Genomic DNA, 15,473 nt, shown 5'->3' on the forward strand with positions numbered 1-15,473 from the left:
ATTGTGTGATGATTTTTCCTAATCTAGAAACACAAGTATTTTGTTGATGATCAAAGAACAATGAGAAATATTGGATCAAAAAGAAAAAAAGATGTAGAAGATGATGGGTTGAACCACGTTCTTTAATGGTTGTCTACGTATCCTGTCAATAGGAATCAAACTCAAAACGTAATTCAACTATTCTATTTATAAAAATAAATGAGGTTTCCCAATTAGTGTTTAACTAGGAGACCGTCTCTTGTTAAGTCTCATCTTGACGAATAAATAAGGTTTCCCAATTAGTGTTTAACTAGGAGACCATCTCTTGTTAAGTCTCATCTTGACTCTTCTAAAAGTCTCATGTTTCCCAAGTCAAATAGATCTCTTTTATTGACTTAAACAACAGAAAAACATGTTTAGGTTCAGAGTAGTAGTTAGAGCTCCGAGCCTAATAGTTAAGCTTCGGATTTGGAGTTCATAGTTAAGAGTTGGTTATACAAACCTACTACTCCAACTAGTTCCAAAGCCCACGAACCTATTCCGAACCTAAGAAGTGTCTCAATTCCGAACCTGGGAAGTGAGAGGATTTGGACTTGAAGTGTGTTCTGGTACTTTCTACATACACCAAGACCATATCCGAGCCTTAAAAAGATGCTGCCACGTGTTACATATCTATTTGCTAAAATATGCACATACACATACATTATTCGCTACAAAATCATCGTTACAGTAGACATGTTTTTTATGATTGTTGTAATTCTAGCCTTTTTCTTCATTATCACACGCTCCTTTTCATTTTGCAAATGTATAAATCACCCCTAAAGAATTATTACACGACTCATAATACCGGCAAATTACTTGTGGAAAACTATGCATCAACTTACTTCTAACTACGGAGAACCTCAGAGACCCATTGGATATTAAGGGACATCCTCCCAATAGATGGCATGTCTAACATTTGTGTTTTGATCTGGTCCATGCAGGCCTCAGTGAGGCGGTGTTCCACTTGAATACTTCTGAATCCAAAGCTCTGATAACAAACGCGTCTATCACTTGTCACCCTGAGGCATATATAGTGTCACAAAAATGGATGCAGATTCAACCATAAAAAGTTTTCCCTGGAAGCAATTTTGTGAGAGTTGGCAGGCAAGGGTAGAAATTTCTTTGTGAGAGTTGGCAAAAAGAGTGGAAATTTTGTGCTCATAAAATCAGAAGTAGAGGATGGAGAATATACCTTAATTCTGGTTCCTTTCTCACAGCCACCTTAGAGATACTCCCCACGTTTGCAAACCATAGAAGGTCTGCAAGACTGCAACGTTGCAACCAAGTGACAACACTAAGTCCACATATATTAGACTTTACGGCTTCATCATTCTAATCCAAATCTATGCAAAAACATTGAGTTGCTCAGTTGCAAACAATGTGGTGCATGTCAAATTTCTTTCAACCTGACATATCAAACATGGTCTACATGGCAAAAGCTAAGCATATGGAGTGTTGCCTCCCTCCAACAACCAGACTACAAGATGCATGCATCATTGTGCTCTTGCGAGCAGTGGCTGTCACAAATCACAATGCCACACCATTGCCTGATGATGAATATCATCAGTCAAAAAGAAAGGAAAATAGAAGAGGACGCTTTGGATTGCAATTGTCAGGATGGCGTCAATGCGTCATTGATGTAATTTTGCAAATACTGACTTAAGATCAAATGTAAGGAAAATGACCTTGAACAATAGTAATGGTCTAATTTATATCTTACAATACACCCAAGAGAGAAAGGGAAAGAAAAAAGAAACCCTCATTTAAAACTTCCAGTCAGCATAAAATATGAACTAACCGATAGAATTTTAGCCTATAATGAGTCTAGGAATAATTCCCACGAATCAAACACGCCCTACATATACTTTTAAATATTATCATTTATAGACTTGTACCTAAACCTCTAAACATTGAAACCCCTGTGGTAGTCTACAAATGTGCATGGGAGACAAAATTGGGCCTGAAGCAAAGTCTAAAAATAGGCATTTTGTAGTTTTGTACATTAGTTGCCAGAAAACATTTTATGAGGCCTTTTTGTCGCAGACATCAAAGCATCATAAAGTCGACAGACCTTCAATTGCAGAAAAGGGGAGTATCAGTTGGACTAAAGTTTTCTTTGATGCATCCTTTGACAAGACAATTAACAAAGGAGCAACTAGAGCAATTCTGAAGGACTCGGAAGGGGGAATTCTAGCAGAAGCATACAAAGAAGTCAGAGCCCAAAGACCTAAAGATGCAGAATACTTGGCAGCAGAGGTTGGGGCAATCCTAGCAACCAGGGAAGGGAGAATTTCTGTCCACCTGGTAGGAGATAACCAAGGAGTCAACACAGCACTCAGGAAGCCAGAAGAAGCCAAAATATCGCCGATATATCCGATATATATATATATCGGTATTTTGGTACACCGACATCGATATTTTTGACATATATCCACCGAATATAGAACCCTTTTTTCCGATAAATATCGGAATTTCCGATATAAAACTTTATATCGCCGATATAATTAATATATCCGATATTTACGATATATATCGGGTTGACTTTTTGACCATTTTTTAATATAAATCCGATATTTTCAATATATTTCCGATATTATATTTCCGATATATCCAATATTTCCGATATTTTAAATAGTTTGGACTAGTCACCAAAAAAATGGATATATCGATATATATTGGTTTTTGGGTATACCGATATATTTATCGATATCGATATTTTGGGCCTTGGGCACAGCCATTTGGCAGACTCTGGAGAGAAGTAGTGCTAGGGTTGAGTTTTTTGGGTACGTAGGAGCTTAATGAGGAAGTCCATGATCTAGCCCACTCGGCACAAGGGTTAAACCAATGGAGTATGTTCCAGTATGGCTAAAACCCATTAGAGATGACTGTAAACTCTTCAATTTCAATTAAGTAATAGGAAGTAAGATTATCGAAAAACAAAAAGTTAACATCTTCATCTATCTAAAATTTGGGAACAAAACATGAATCATAACCATAAAAGTTTCTTAAAAAACAAAATTAAACTAAACCAACTAAGGACTATATTTTGAGGCTTTAGTCTCTTGCCAAAGTTTCCTAGGGCAAGAAACGCCTTGCAGGTACATGGCCAAAATACTGTCAGAAGTTATGATCCGGTAAAAAAGCGTAGTTATTGCTTTGAGTTGCTATTGTGCTGTGAATCTGTTATTCATTTACTTAAGTGGGTAATGAGATTTTGGGTGAAAGGATTGGTGACTAATAATTTTCTTGAACCTCAACACTAGTGTGTTTCACATGTTCTGAAGCAAGCACTTAGACAGGATAGATCTATATATAGTATGCTTGCTACATCAGTAAAAAAAATTCATATGTCGAAGCTAGATCAAGCAAGATAGGGAACCACATCATCTAGATCAGTACAAAAAAACATCAATATGTCAAGCTAGGTATCCTACAAAATATGAAATATATTGGTACTATGAAAATCACCATGTGTCATCTAAAAAAGCGTACTGTGTTTTGAAATTTCAGCTAAGCATACAAGGACAGTAGATCTAAGAAGACAGTCCTGTATAAAGGTTGAGTCAGTTTGAATTGGAATGATCAGAGGTTTAAACCCAATAATGAGAAACACCCTAAATAGATATAACATGTATACATTTTCTCTTTTTAAAATCAAACAATGGTAACAAGAGCAGTGGGGGAGGTCCTTAACTACTGCTGAAACTAGCAAATATGGCAGAACCCCAAACTAACGTAAGCAACAACAATCAAAACAAACAATGCAAGTCAATGCCAGTCCATAACCGAGTCTCTAAACCGAAACCTTCTCCTACTAGGTCAAGTGGAGAGCCAATACCACAGAAATGCCTTCGCTTCATACCTACACTCTCTACCGAGACCGCCTACACTTGAAGACCCTATTATTCCTCATCTTCCAAATAGCCCACCACCCCACCTTCTAGGGTGTTAATCTCCAAACCTTTGCCCTAAAGCTTCCTACCCTAAGTTTATGCCACCTATATAATCATTCATCGAGAGAGATCGAGAGAGAGAGAGAGAGAGAGCATTAGTTGTTGTTGTTAGTGTCATGGGCATGTGCCTTAGTTGAGTCCAAGCCCATGGTTTGAGTCTATTAGTTAGTTGTGACACATGTCGTGTTCCTATTGGTTTATGCTTTCTAGGATTAGTATAAATAAGGGTTTATAGTTAGGATTTCAGAGAGTTGTTTTAGTTGTGTTATGAATTATTGAGTGATTATCAATAAAAGGTGAAACTTTTAGGGTTTTACAAAGTGTAGATTTTGATTAAGTATTGCTTCCGCCACTTCAATCTATATTATTTGATATCGGAGCATGTTGATTTTTGGGAGATTGGTGCAAAAACACTGTTCACCCGGTTACTTTTCACCGCGAATCTAATTTTATTCTTGTAAATCAAGATATGTCTACAACGTCAAAGATGAAGAATTCATAGAGAACTTATAGATTCATATTAACCCCTAGAGTACGGGTTGCTCAATTAGAAGAGTGGAGAGAAGCCTTGATGCAAAAGAGGTTTGATCAATTAAAAGAAGCGACTAGTCAACTTAGGGAGGCTATGGTGGAGCTTTTGCAGCCCAAACCCCCCAGCGTTGGTGGAGCTTCTATAGCCCAATGTAAAACACCGGTCGTTGTTGATGGCAACAAAGAGAATGAAGGAATTTCTGAAGTCGTTGTGTCATGTCTTGAGCGTGATAACAAACGAAATCAGCAGGTTCATCACTTTCCTGTACAACAAAGACGTCCTGCTGACCAAATCTATGAAGGTCTTGTTCATCCAATTCAGCAAGCACAAAGTGGTAATTATATTGATCCTTTTCTAACCAATTTTGAGAAGGTTTTTGCTCACCGCCAAAAAACACTTCAACGCATACTTCGTGACTTCCAGTATCCGTTGTGTTTCAAGAAAGGAGTACTAGCAGCATTGTGGTGTCATGTTAATAGTTTGAGCCGATATTTGAACAAGATTCGAGGTCGAATTCCTCAGAACCTCGGGAGGGTGACGTATACAAGTTTGAAATTTGAAGAGCTTTTGCATATTGGTGGGTTTTCATGTCAACAAGCTTGTGGACAAGCTTCTTCAACATGGAGAGAGTGATATAAAACATTAGTTGTTGTTATCAGTGTCATGGGCATGCGCCCTTAGTTGAGTCCAAGCCCATGGTTTGAGTCCATTAGTTAGTTGTCACACATGTCGTATTTCTATTGGTTTATGATTTCTAGGGTTAGTATAAATAAAGGCTTATAGTTAGGGTTTCAGGGAATTGTTTTAGTTGTGTTTATGTGTGTTATGAATTATTGAGTGATTATCAATAAAATGTGAGACTTTTAGGGTTTTACAAAGTGTAGATTTTGATTAAGTGTTGCTTCCGCCACTTCAATCTACATTAGAGCGAGAGAGAGAGTTTCAGATAGGTGAGTAAAGTAGTTGCCCACTAGTAGCATCATAATAGGATAAAGTTCTAGGATGGCATTCATTCATTGAGTGTATAACACATAGTGACAGAGGACAGACTACAGAGTGTGGGAGATGTTCACACCTCCATGGATAAGTGAATAGGCAATTAAGAGCGTGCCCAAGCAATGCAGACCAAAGGAAAAAACTTGGCATTTGCTCATTTAGAGAAATAGGAACCTTCCAAGCGAGAGCTTCACAGGGAAAATTTGGACTGTAGTGTTACCACTTAGCCCCTCTATTAGAACCAAAGAGACTACACCATAGAAATATCTAAAGAAGAACTTCATTTGTTAGTCATACTCTGCTTCCAAGAGTCGGTTTGATTACAGATACACCTCCCAAATATTTTTCTACATCTATTCATGCCTCCTCCACCATTTCTTCTCAATCGGTCAATCCTCCTTCATTATATTGTCCCCACTCTTTGAAGTATCAACTCCCCATCAGTCTCCAAATCTAAGGAAACAATCACTCTTGATACCTATACCACCTTTACTAGCTTCCATGCTTGTCTCCCCAGCTACCTTGCCCTTTCCTTTGCTGTTTTCCTTCTCTGATCAGGTACCTCCTCATCTCACAACTCCAACTTCTTCATCACCCTATTTCCATCAATAAACCCTATGGCGTTCATTCTCAAATCCAATTCTAGAGAGGAGTTGGAGCTTATCAAATGGATGTACTCTAAGTACTTTCTTTAGATTAAAGTTTACTAATTTTAAGTATTTAGTTTCTGTTCTAAACTAATATATAGAATTTCAGTACATTATATACTGGAAATGCAGAAAATAAATATTAAATAAAATAAAAATAACACAGCACAAAGATGGGACCTGTCTGTTTTTGCAGATATCTAATTTCTACATAACCTTCCTGTTGAGCTTTGATTACAAAGTCACAATCCATGACAGATATACATACCTTTTATCCTTTTTTCACCGAAGATAATTGTAATATCAGCACCATCAGTACACAGTATTATGCTAACACACAAATCATTGTAACTAAGGGTTTGGAATGCTCTCTTGTCAATGCCCTTAGATATAAAAGACAATTAATGGCTAGAGATTTGGCACGCATAGCCATAGCACGGAAATGCACATAATGGAGCGTCATAGCCTAAAAGAGCTACATTCAGCCAGTTAGGTACGATCTTGTGAATTAATTATCAAACAAAATCATAGTGTTACCAGGATCAAAGAGATGATATTTAAACTTCAAGATACAAGGTCAGACCTGGTTTTTAGTTCTCCTCAACCAATTAACAGTTATACATATATACTCATTACACACATATCATAATCACCCCTAACAGTTTTATGCTATTTTCAAATTTAATTAGATTAAGTAGAACAGAAATTCTCTACTAAGGGTAAAAGACAACAAAGTGGCCAGACTCAGACTCAGACCACATGCATCCATTCACCAAGAAACTCATTAGTTCCAACCACCGAGAAAAATACTAAGATGGAAACTTGAGCGTCAGAGTCAAAGTTCAAAGAAAACGCAAAAGGCATTGTAAAATAAAAAACGGAAGAAGAAACAATTAAGACATCCCTAAACAAGATCACTTAATCACCATTAATTTTTGAAGCAATCAGAAACGGCATAAGTGAATTAGAATTTCAATTACAACTGGAGGGACTTCTTACTTGGATCAGGAACAATTAGTGAATGCCGGTCTCGACAACTTCTTTTTGTTGGGTTCCCTCCTCTCCTCTCTCGCAGCAGTCACATTCAGCACCTGCTCTCACTTCTTTCTTCTTCCCACTTCCTCCCTTTTTCCCCTTCCCCACTTTCTTTTTTCGCCTCTTCTTTTTTGATTGTGTGCCCACTGAATTGCCGCAAAATGGTTAGATACTAACAAAGAAAAATATAAAAGATTATACTTCATCATTCATATTGCAATCATATGCCACAAGAGGATTATTAGCACAGATCTTACGGTTTGGTGAAGTAACAAGTTTCAAGATGCCAGCATCTCCACGGATATGAGGAGGACACTTGTCAAGCAAATCTCGGGCATCAGACTCTCTACCTTCCTTACAAAAGGATTCTATAGCATGAGAATATATTAAAACAGGTGGGTATTTCTTTACTCTCAACGCCGTCAAGTATTCATTAGCATCATCCACGCTGCCAAACTTGGATATATAATTGTTAAATGGTTCTTCATAAGAAGGATGCTCGTCTTTCCTCAGTAGGCGAAGAAGATTCAATGCTTCTTTAAGTTTACGTTCTCCCAGTAATTTCTGAATCAAATTCTTGTATGTATCTAGTAGAGGCTTCATTTTGACCTTCTCCACCATCTCAATGACCAAAGTGTATGCATCATCCACCCTTTGCTTACTACACAAACCATTTACCAAGACTTCTAAAATACCAGAATCAGCATCAAAGTTCTTCTCCAACATCTGGGTGAAAATGTTTAATGCTTGGTCAATTTCACCAGCCAAGCAATGCCTCTGAATTATAATGTCCCAGGTCTTGAACTCAAGAACATATCCTCGAGCTTCCATCTCTCCCAACATTTTACAGGCCTCCTCCATCCTCCCTGCTTTAGCGAGCCCAAACACTATGTGGCTGTAAGTGATGTTGTCGGGTTCATGACCTGCATTTCTCATGGTTTCCAAAAACTTTTCGGCTTCACCAAATTTCCCTGCAGCGGTCAAAGACCTATGGATCCCGTCATATACACTCTTGAGGAGCATTTGCCCTGTTGCTTCATACTTATTGAAAACTCTAAAGGCCAAATCCAAATCTGGGGTGTCAGTCAGTGAGATTGCAACTAAAAGTGAACTGCAATTTGAAACTGAGGGCTTATAAGGGCCATCCATCATTAACTCATAAAGCTCCACTGCATCTTTCAACATCAAGCTCCTTATGAAAGTTTTTGAGAGCTTTATATATGTATCACTATCTATTTCGTGACCCACACTCTTCAGTTCCTTGGTTAAACTCCAAAACTCGTCAATTGATTCTTTCTTACCAAGAACCCTTAACATGCTATTATAAATAACAGTATTGTGTGTATAACCCATGTGCTCCTCCACCCAACGGAAAAGGCATAAACCCTTTAAAGGGTGTCTGTTAAGCGCCGTAAAGATCCTTAATAAGACATTTTCTGATAATTGAATCTCCAGCTCTCCCAATTTCTTTGTCACATCGTCGTTCCAATCCAATTCTAATACCAAATCAACTACACCTATCACATTGGCATCCGAAGCACTCTCTTGAGTCATCTTAGTATAAGATTCTTTCAGAGTGTTAGCATCGCTAGTCAACTCATCCTTACATAAATTATGCCTCAACCTCCTATACGTGTCTTCGTCAATATAGTATCCTTCATCAGACATTCTTTTGACTAAGCCCCAAAACTCCTCTATAGTTTCCTTACAAGCCAGAATTCTAAGCATTAGACTGTAAACCGGTAAACTAGGCTTAAACCCGTTTTTACCACATATCCAATTAAAAAAATCAGAAGCCTTGAGTGGGTATTTATCTAATTGCTTCAAAACATAAAGAACAGTTTCATGGGTCAGTGTCGAATGCGACTTCTCTAACTCTAGTTTTAACTCTTGAGACCATTCTTTGGTCGTAACGAGTTCGACTATCGAAGTCGGGGTAGATGAAAAGTAAAACTTATGATGATGGGTAATATCCAAGAAGTCATACTTATCACAACCTTCATTTTGCAGCAAACAAGTAGTAGTAGTAGAAGAAGAAGGAATAAGCAATGGTGAAATGCGAGTCACCTTGGAATGAAGAGAGCGAGTGAGAAGGAATGATGAGTCAGCAAGTCTGAGTGAAGCGAGAATTCCCTTGGCTCTTTTCATGGTTTTAGGTTCAAATGCAGAAATGTTTTTCAGGGCTTTGGAAATGCAAGGGTTGAACTTGGAAGGGTTTTTCTTGGGTTTAACGACCTTATTTGTTGGACTCAATAAGTTAGCCCATTGGCCGAATTCAAATGGGTTTATTGGAGATGGTATTATCCAAAAAAAAAAATATGGGTTTATATATCAATAGTATACTGCATTGTAGTGTAGACAATCGGTTTAATCTCCCTGGTATTTAAATGGTTGCACAAAAACCCCCTCTAAGCGAACAAATGTATAAAACCTCTCTATTATTTAAAACATAACATCAAAGCCAAAACAGACCAAAATACACCTGTAAAAACCGGGCTGACGTCATCAATTTTTACTTATAATTTCGGCTTAAAGACAAACTGGACTGACATCATCCTATGTAAATTTGTATTTACATATGACAATATAAAATTACAATTTTTTTTAACCTATTTAAATTTAAATTTATATTCTGTCTGGTGTCTGTAGTAGCCATATTCAGGGATGCATCACATAAGTACTGGCCCAAGAGATAAGGCCCATACCATAGTATGTATTGGGCCCAGAGAATAGGCCCATGACCATACTATGCCCCATGAGTAAAACCTAAGAGAGGGATATAAAAAGAAGGAGGAGGGGGGAGAAAGGAGGAGGCTAACAATAGAGGCGAGGGGGTGAGGAGAGAGGTGAACTACTGGCGGCTTGATCCCGAAATGGGAATGCGTAGGGCAACCGAATTGGTGCAAACCGATCCAAAATATAGAGTGAATTTGAGTAAAGTTAGAGATTGGCGAGATTCGCAGTAGAATATGGTTGTAAATAAATGGCGCTCGCCCTGGGGGATAGAAAAGTTTTAAAACAGATAAGTTTTCTATCCATTCTTAGATCTATTATTAGCAGTGGTTTGTCACTTCAATCTTAAAACTACGCTTAGAGTTGCAAGAGGTTGGGTACGAGATGTCATGATGTTGATATTGCATTGGATAACATGCTGGGTCGTGAGTTTTGCGAAAAGGTGAATGAGTACTTGCTGATCACTGGAGAAGAAAAACAAGGTCTATCAGTAATCGGTGAATCATATTCCTACTACACAGTTATCACCCACCTGAATTCCTTAACATCTTCGCTATCACAAACCCAACAAGCTCATGCCCACATTCTGAAAACCGGTCTTTCCAACTACGCATTACTTCAAAGCACCAAACTCATTTCACTCTACCAATAGCCTCAACTTTTCTCGAAGCCCATCTCCTTATCAACACAATCCCGAATCCGGATGTCTTTTCCTTTAGTACCCTCATCTCCGCTTGTTCAAAATTTAATCACTTTAATTCACTCCTTGGAGCTCTCCATCAAATGCTATCCCATGGTCTACTTCCGGATAGCTATATATTTCCTAAGCTTTTAAGGCCCGTCTTGGGTTATTAGATGTTAGGATCGGTAGGGAGCTTCATGGACTTGCGTGTTAATTGGCTTTGCTTTTCGACTCTTTTGTTCACTCTTCTTTAGTTCATATGTATATTAAGTGTGGTGAAATGATTGACGCGTAAATTATTTGATAGGATGTGTGATAGAAATGTTGCTACTTGGAGTGCAATGGTGGCGGTTATCGCGAGAAAAGGTCGTGGTTGATAAGACTAAGGAGTTGTTTGAAGAAATGACAAGTTTTGGTGTTGAGCCCAATTTAGTTTCCCTCGAATGGTTTGATTCTTTGGGTTTAATCGAAATGGGTATTTGTCCGAAGTCGGTCGGTGTTTTATGTAGGATGCATTCGAAGGATTTGTGCCGGACGGTACTCACGATTTCTTAGGTTTTACCTCGTTGTTGGTGACTTACGTGATTCGAAAATGGGGATTGATTCATGGATATGTGGTTAAGCAAGGTCTCGAGGGAGATAATTGTGTTGTTTGTGCACTAGTTGATATGTATGGGAAGTGTGGGTGTCCGCTTGAGATGAAGCAAGTGTTTGATGAGTCGGGCGAAATGGATTTAGGTTCCCGCAATGCTACCGGGTTTCCGGGCTTTCTCGTAAACGGTCTTGTTGATGATCGTTGCATACTTTTATGCAATTCAAGGACCAAGAGATTGAATTGAATGTCGGTCTTGGACATCTATAATTGCTTGTTGTGCGCGAAAATGGCAAGGATATAGAAGCTTTAGAGCTTTTAGAGATGATGCGACTTGCAGGAGTGAAGTCTAACTCTGTGACAATTCCTTGCTTATTACCAGCCTGTTCCAACATTGCGGCTTTAATGCATGGGAAGGCAGCTCGTTGCTACTCTCTCAGGAGGGGATTTTCCCACAATGTTTATGTGGGTAGTTCTTTGGTGGATATGTATGCCAAGTGTGGGAAGATTGTCGATTCTCGAAATTGTTTGGATAGGTTGCCCACTAAAAATTTGGTTTGTTGGAATGCGATTATGCATGGATACGCAATGCATGGACTAGCCAGGGAAGCTATTGATATATTTGAGTTGATGTAGAGAAGTGAGCAAAAGCCTGATTTTATTAGCTTAAATTGTGTCTTATCTGCTTGTTGTCAAGGTGGATTAACAGAAAAAGGGTGGCACTATTTCAATAACATGCATCAGGAACATGGAATTGAAGCAAGAATGGAGCATTATGCTTGCATGATTACACTCCTAAGTCGTGCAGGAAGGCTTGAAGAAGCTTATGCCATGATAAAGGAGATGCGATCTGAACCGGATGCTTGTGTTTGGGGAGCTTTGCTAAGTTCCCCGCAGAGTTCATGGTAACGTGAGTCTCGGGAAGTTGTTTGCTAATCAACTCTTCGAAAGTTAGAGCCTAATAATGCCGGAAACTATGTGCTTCTTTCCAATATTTATGCTGCGAAGGGGAATGTGGAAGGAAGTAAATAGAGTGAGGGGTGTGATGGAAAGCGTGGGCTTGAGGAAGAACCCCGTTGCAGCTTGGATTGAGGTGAAGAACAAGGTTCACACACTTTTAGTAGGGATAGATCACATCCAAATATGGCCCGAATAATCGAAAACCGGAAAGATTAGGCATGGAGATGAAGAAGTCGTGGTACCGGCCCGCACACCAACTTTGTGCTCCAAGATGTGGAGGAACAGGACAAGGAGAACATATTGTGCGGCAAAATTAGTCAGATGTTTAGGTCTTCTAAGTACTCCACCGAACTTGCCTTCGTGTTATCAAGAACCTTCGATTTGGCGGTGATTGCCATACCGCAATAAAGTTTATAGCCAGATTTGAAGGAAGAGAGATATATGTAAGGGACACTAATCGCTTTCATCATTTTAAGGATGGTTTGTGTTCTTGTGGTGATTACTTGGTGAGAAATCATTACTTCACTTTTCAAAATGTCGCCATCTTCATTTGTCCGCATTGAGATAACTTCGGTAAATTGGTCCGCATTGAGGAAATGGTGAAGTTGGATGGATTAGACATTGGTGGTTGAAAGGAATTAGGAATTGAAGTGCTCCATTCTACCCGTAGTTAATCGCCGATTCTCTCATGTCTCAATAGCTTCGTGTCCTTCTTCTAGATACTACAAATGGACCGACATTGTGAAAGTCCCGCAAATACTTTCTTCAACCAACAACACAAGACTTTGTACTCGAGATATGCAAGAAAATTATGCGATCTTGGGAAATATTGGAAGGTTCAATTGTCTCTCATCCCGGGCGAACCGGTTGCAAGAAATACCCACGATGTCAAGGAAGACACAAAGGTTTCTGCTCCAAGGTACGCCCCAATAGTGTATTAAAGGAAGTTGAAGAAGGCTTCGTGGAACCAAAGTGGTATTGTTAGTAATGTAGAGAATGTGATGCTATCGGTCGAGAATGTTTGCCAAGAAGTGCAAGTGAAAGCTTCATCCTTGGAAACAGTGAACCAAGATAGTCATCTTGGTTTGCAGAGAATTGATGGTGTTATTGCTCAAATGCTTTCTCCACCTACAGGGACCAAAACTTGTGAGCAGTTTGTAACAGAATCTCTAGTATCTTCTGGGTCAACCAACCATACCAAATAAAAAGTTGCAGACAGCGAGCTATTATGAAGAGGATGTCAAGGAGAAGTTTCGAAGCCTTAATTGGGCGCCAATAGTTTATTCCACTAGAATGGTCGGCCATAGTGTTGAAAAGGTCGTGGCTACTGCTAGTAGTGTGGAGAGAGAAAGGTCAAGAAGATGGGAATAGATTTGGGTTATCCCCAAACCTCGCGGATATTAGCTTGAACTGTTAGCTTAAGTTATCTAGGTGTCCGCGGACCCGGAGGGGTAACATGGCTAACCATTGTGTCTATATTCTCGTAACTGCTCTCGATCAACTGTAGGACGATGGTGTAGTTATTTGTATGTATTGGAGATGGAACCTTGGCTTCCACATAAAGTCTGGAGAAATCATAGTTGTGTTTCACAGCCAAAGTAAGTGCATGAGGAATGTTTGGCAAAATGCGCGTAAAGATGTTTGTTCTGTGTACATGTGAAAAAGGGAATCCTTCATGAAGGTTGCATAGTGATATGAAGGCGAGTTGAATGCAACGAATAACTCGGAAATCTAGAGGAACAAAGAGGTCTAGAGTTTGGGACTGAGATCAACAGATTGGAGCGTCCGAATACAAATGGTAAGATGATTACAGAAGAGATGCAGAGACATACAGCGGCAGGTTACAGAGAAAGAGAAAGATATGCGATACCGTGGAATAGAGTGGAGATTGAGCTGATATTTACTAGATGATGTTTGGTCTATTCTTATGTGGGAAGAGATAGAGATGAGCGGCCTTTAAGCCAGAGAGCGGGGGGGATGAGCCTTCCGCCGCCCCGTGGTCCCGAATCAAACGGGGAGGCCGAAAGCCGCTCCCCGATGTGCATTCCGGCGAGAGCGGAAGGGTTCGAGAAGACCCTTCGTGGATATGTCGTGGGACTATCCGGGAGAGGGGTGAGCCCTCCGCGGACCCTTGTGTCCAAACAGCGCGTGTGGGGCAGGCAGAGATGTCCCGAACCGGCGACAACCCGGTCGAGCCCGCGGAGTGGGATGAGCCCTCCACGGATCAGAGATGCTAGAGATACATGGGGCAATGAGAGAGCCCCAACAGGCGAGAGTCTGAGCCAGCCCGCAGAGTGGGATGAGCCCTCCACGGATCAGAGACGCTAGAGATACTGGGGGCAATGAGAGAGCCCCAACTGGCGAGAGCCCGAGCAAGCCCGCGGAGTGGGATGAGCCCTCCGCAGATTAGAGATGCTAGAGACACGTGGGGCAATGAGAGAGCCCCAACTGGCGAGAGCCCAAGCGAGTCCGCGGAGTGGGATGTGTCCTCCGCAGATCAGAGATGCTAGAGATACATGGGGCAATGAGAGAGCCCCAACAAAGCGAGAGCCCGAAATTGAGCCCAGGTGTGATGAGCCCTCCGCGGATCAGAGATGCTAGAGATACATTGGGCAATGAGAGAGCCCCAACCGGCGACAACCCGGTCAAGCCCGCGGAGTGGGATGAGCCCTCCGCGGACCAAAGATGCTAGAGATACATGAGGCAATGAGAGAGCCCAACAGCGAGAGCTCGAGCGAGCCCGCTGAGGGGATGAGCCCCTTCGCGGACGTAAGGGCAAGAGACATGCAGGTCAAAGAGAGTAGCCCCAGAGCCTGGTTGAGCCGCAGATCGGAGATGCAAGAGATATGCGGACATGAGATCTGAACAACGGGGGGGATGATCCCTCCGCGGACATGAGATCCGAGTCCAACCTGGGGGCAAGCAGAGTTACCCCTCATCAGACTCCACTCCAAAGCAGAGATAGCGGGGGGGATGAGCCCTCTGCGGACATGAGATCCGAGTCAAACCTGGGAGCAAGTGGAGTTACCCCTCATCCGACTCTCCACTCCGGAGGCGAGACAACGGGGGATGAGCCCTCCGCGGACATGATAGAGATTTCTATGAAGGAGAGCTTATGGTCACGGAGAGACCTCCGCGACATTGTAGTGAGTTATGAGAAGGAGAAATACAGGGGGACTAAACACTCCGCGGACATAGTAGTGAGTTCTCTCGGGCGAGAGATGGTGGTCGAGGTGATACACCCGCATGAGGCAGGCGCGTTTCGAGAAGGAGAAGCGGTGGTGGGGGAGGCATACCGCCGATATGGTAGGGAGTTCTATGT

At 40.9% G+C, this 15,473-nt stretch overlaps 1 protein-coding gene and 1 pseudogene across 9 annotated transcripts; one reads left to right on the top strand and one right to left on the bottom strand.

Moving 5' to 3' along the window:
• Positions 1–622: 622 nt before the first annotated feature.
• LOC147494174 (pentatricopeptide repeat-containing protein At3g48250, chloroplastic-like) lies at positions 623–9,434 on the bottom strand. 9 transcript variants are annotated; one of them, XR_015199349.1, is made up of 4 exons: positions 7,442–9,434; positions 7,149–7,356; positions 1,214–1,288; positions 623–1,040 (listed from the first exon to the last, which is right to left on the bottom strand). XR_015199349.1 is itself a non-coding variant. In XM_086566995.1 (3 exons), the coding sequence occupies exons 1-2, from the start codon at positions 9,330–9,332 to the stop codon at positions 7,164–7,166; spliced, it is 2,058 nt and encodes a 685-aa protein (XP_086423121.1). In that variant the 5' UTR covers positions 9,333–9,432; the 3' UTR covers positions 1,391–1,568; positions 7,149–7,163. The 9 variants fall into 9 exon arrangements, 3 of the variants coding, with proteins under 3 accessions (XP_086423121.1, XP_086423122.1, XP_086423120.1); XR_015199350.1 differs by having other exon boundaries at positions 1,214–1,364; XR_015199346.1 differs by having other exon boundaries at positions 7,149–7,330; positions 7,442–9,432.
• Positions 9,435–10,332: 898 nt separating this feature from the next.
• Positions 10,333–12,714, top strand: LOC147494175 (pentatricopeptide repeat-containing protein At1g20230 pseudogene; annotated as a pseudogene).
• The last annotated feature ends 2,759 nt before the right edge of the window (positions 12,715–15,473 follow it).

This window comes from Coptis chinensis, chromosome 6 (genome assembly GCF_015680905.1).
Source record: "Coptis chinensis isolate HL-2020 chromosome 6, ASM1568090v1, whole genome shotgun sequence".
Taxonomy (NCBI): domain Eukaryota; kingdom Viridiplantae; phylum Streptophyta; class Magnoliopsida; order Ranunculales; family Ranunculaceae; genus Coptis; species Coptis chinensis.

What these genes read in the sequence shown, in the direction of transcription:
- LOC147494174 (XM_086566995.1), bottom strand. Translation starts at nt 9,332, where the DNA reads ATGAAAAGAGCCAAGGGAATTCTCGCTTCACTCAGACTTGCTGACTCA. An exon ending in ACTTGTTACTTCACCAAACC is followed by an intron (nt 7,331 to 7,441) that starts GTAAGATCTGTG and finishes GCGGCAATTCAG; the next exon opens with TGGGCACACAATCAAAAAAG.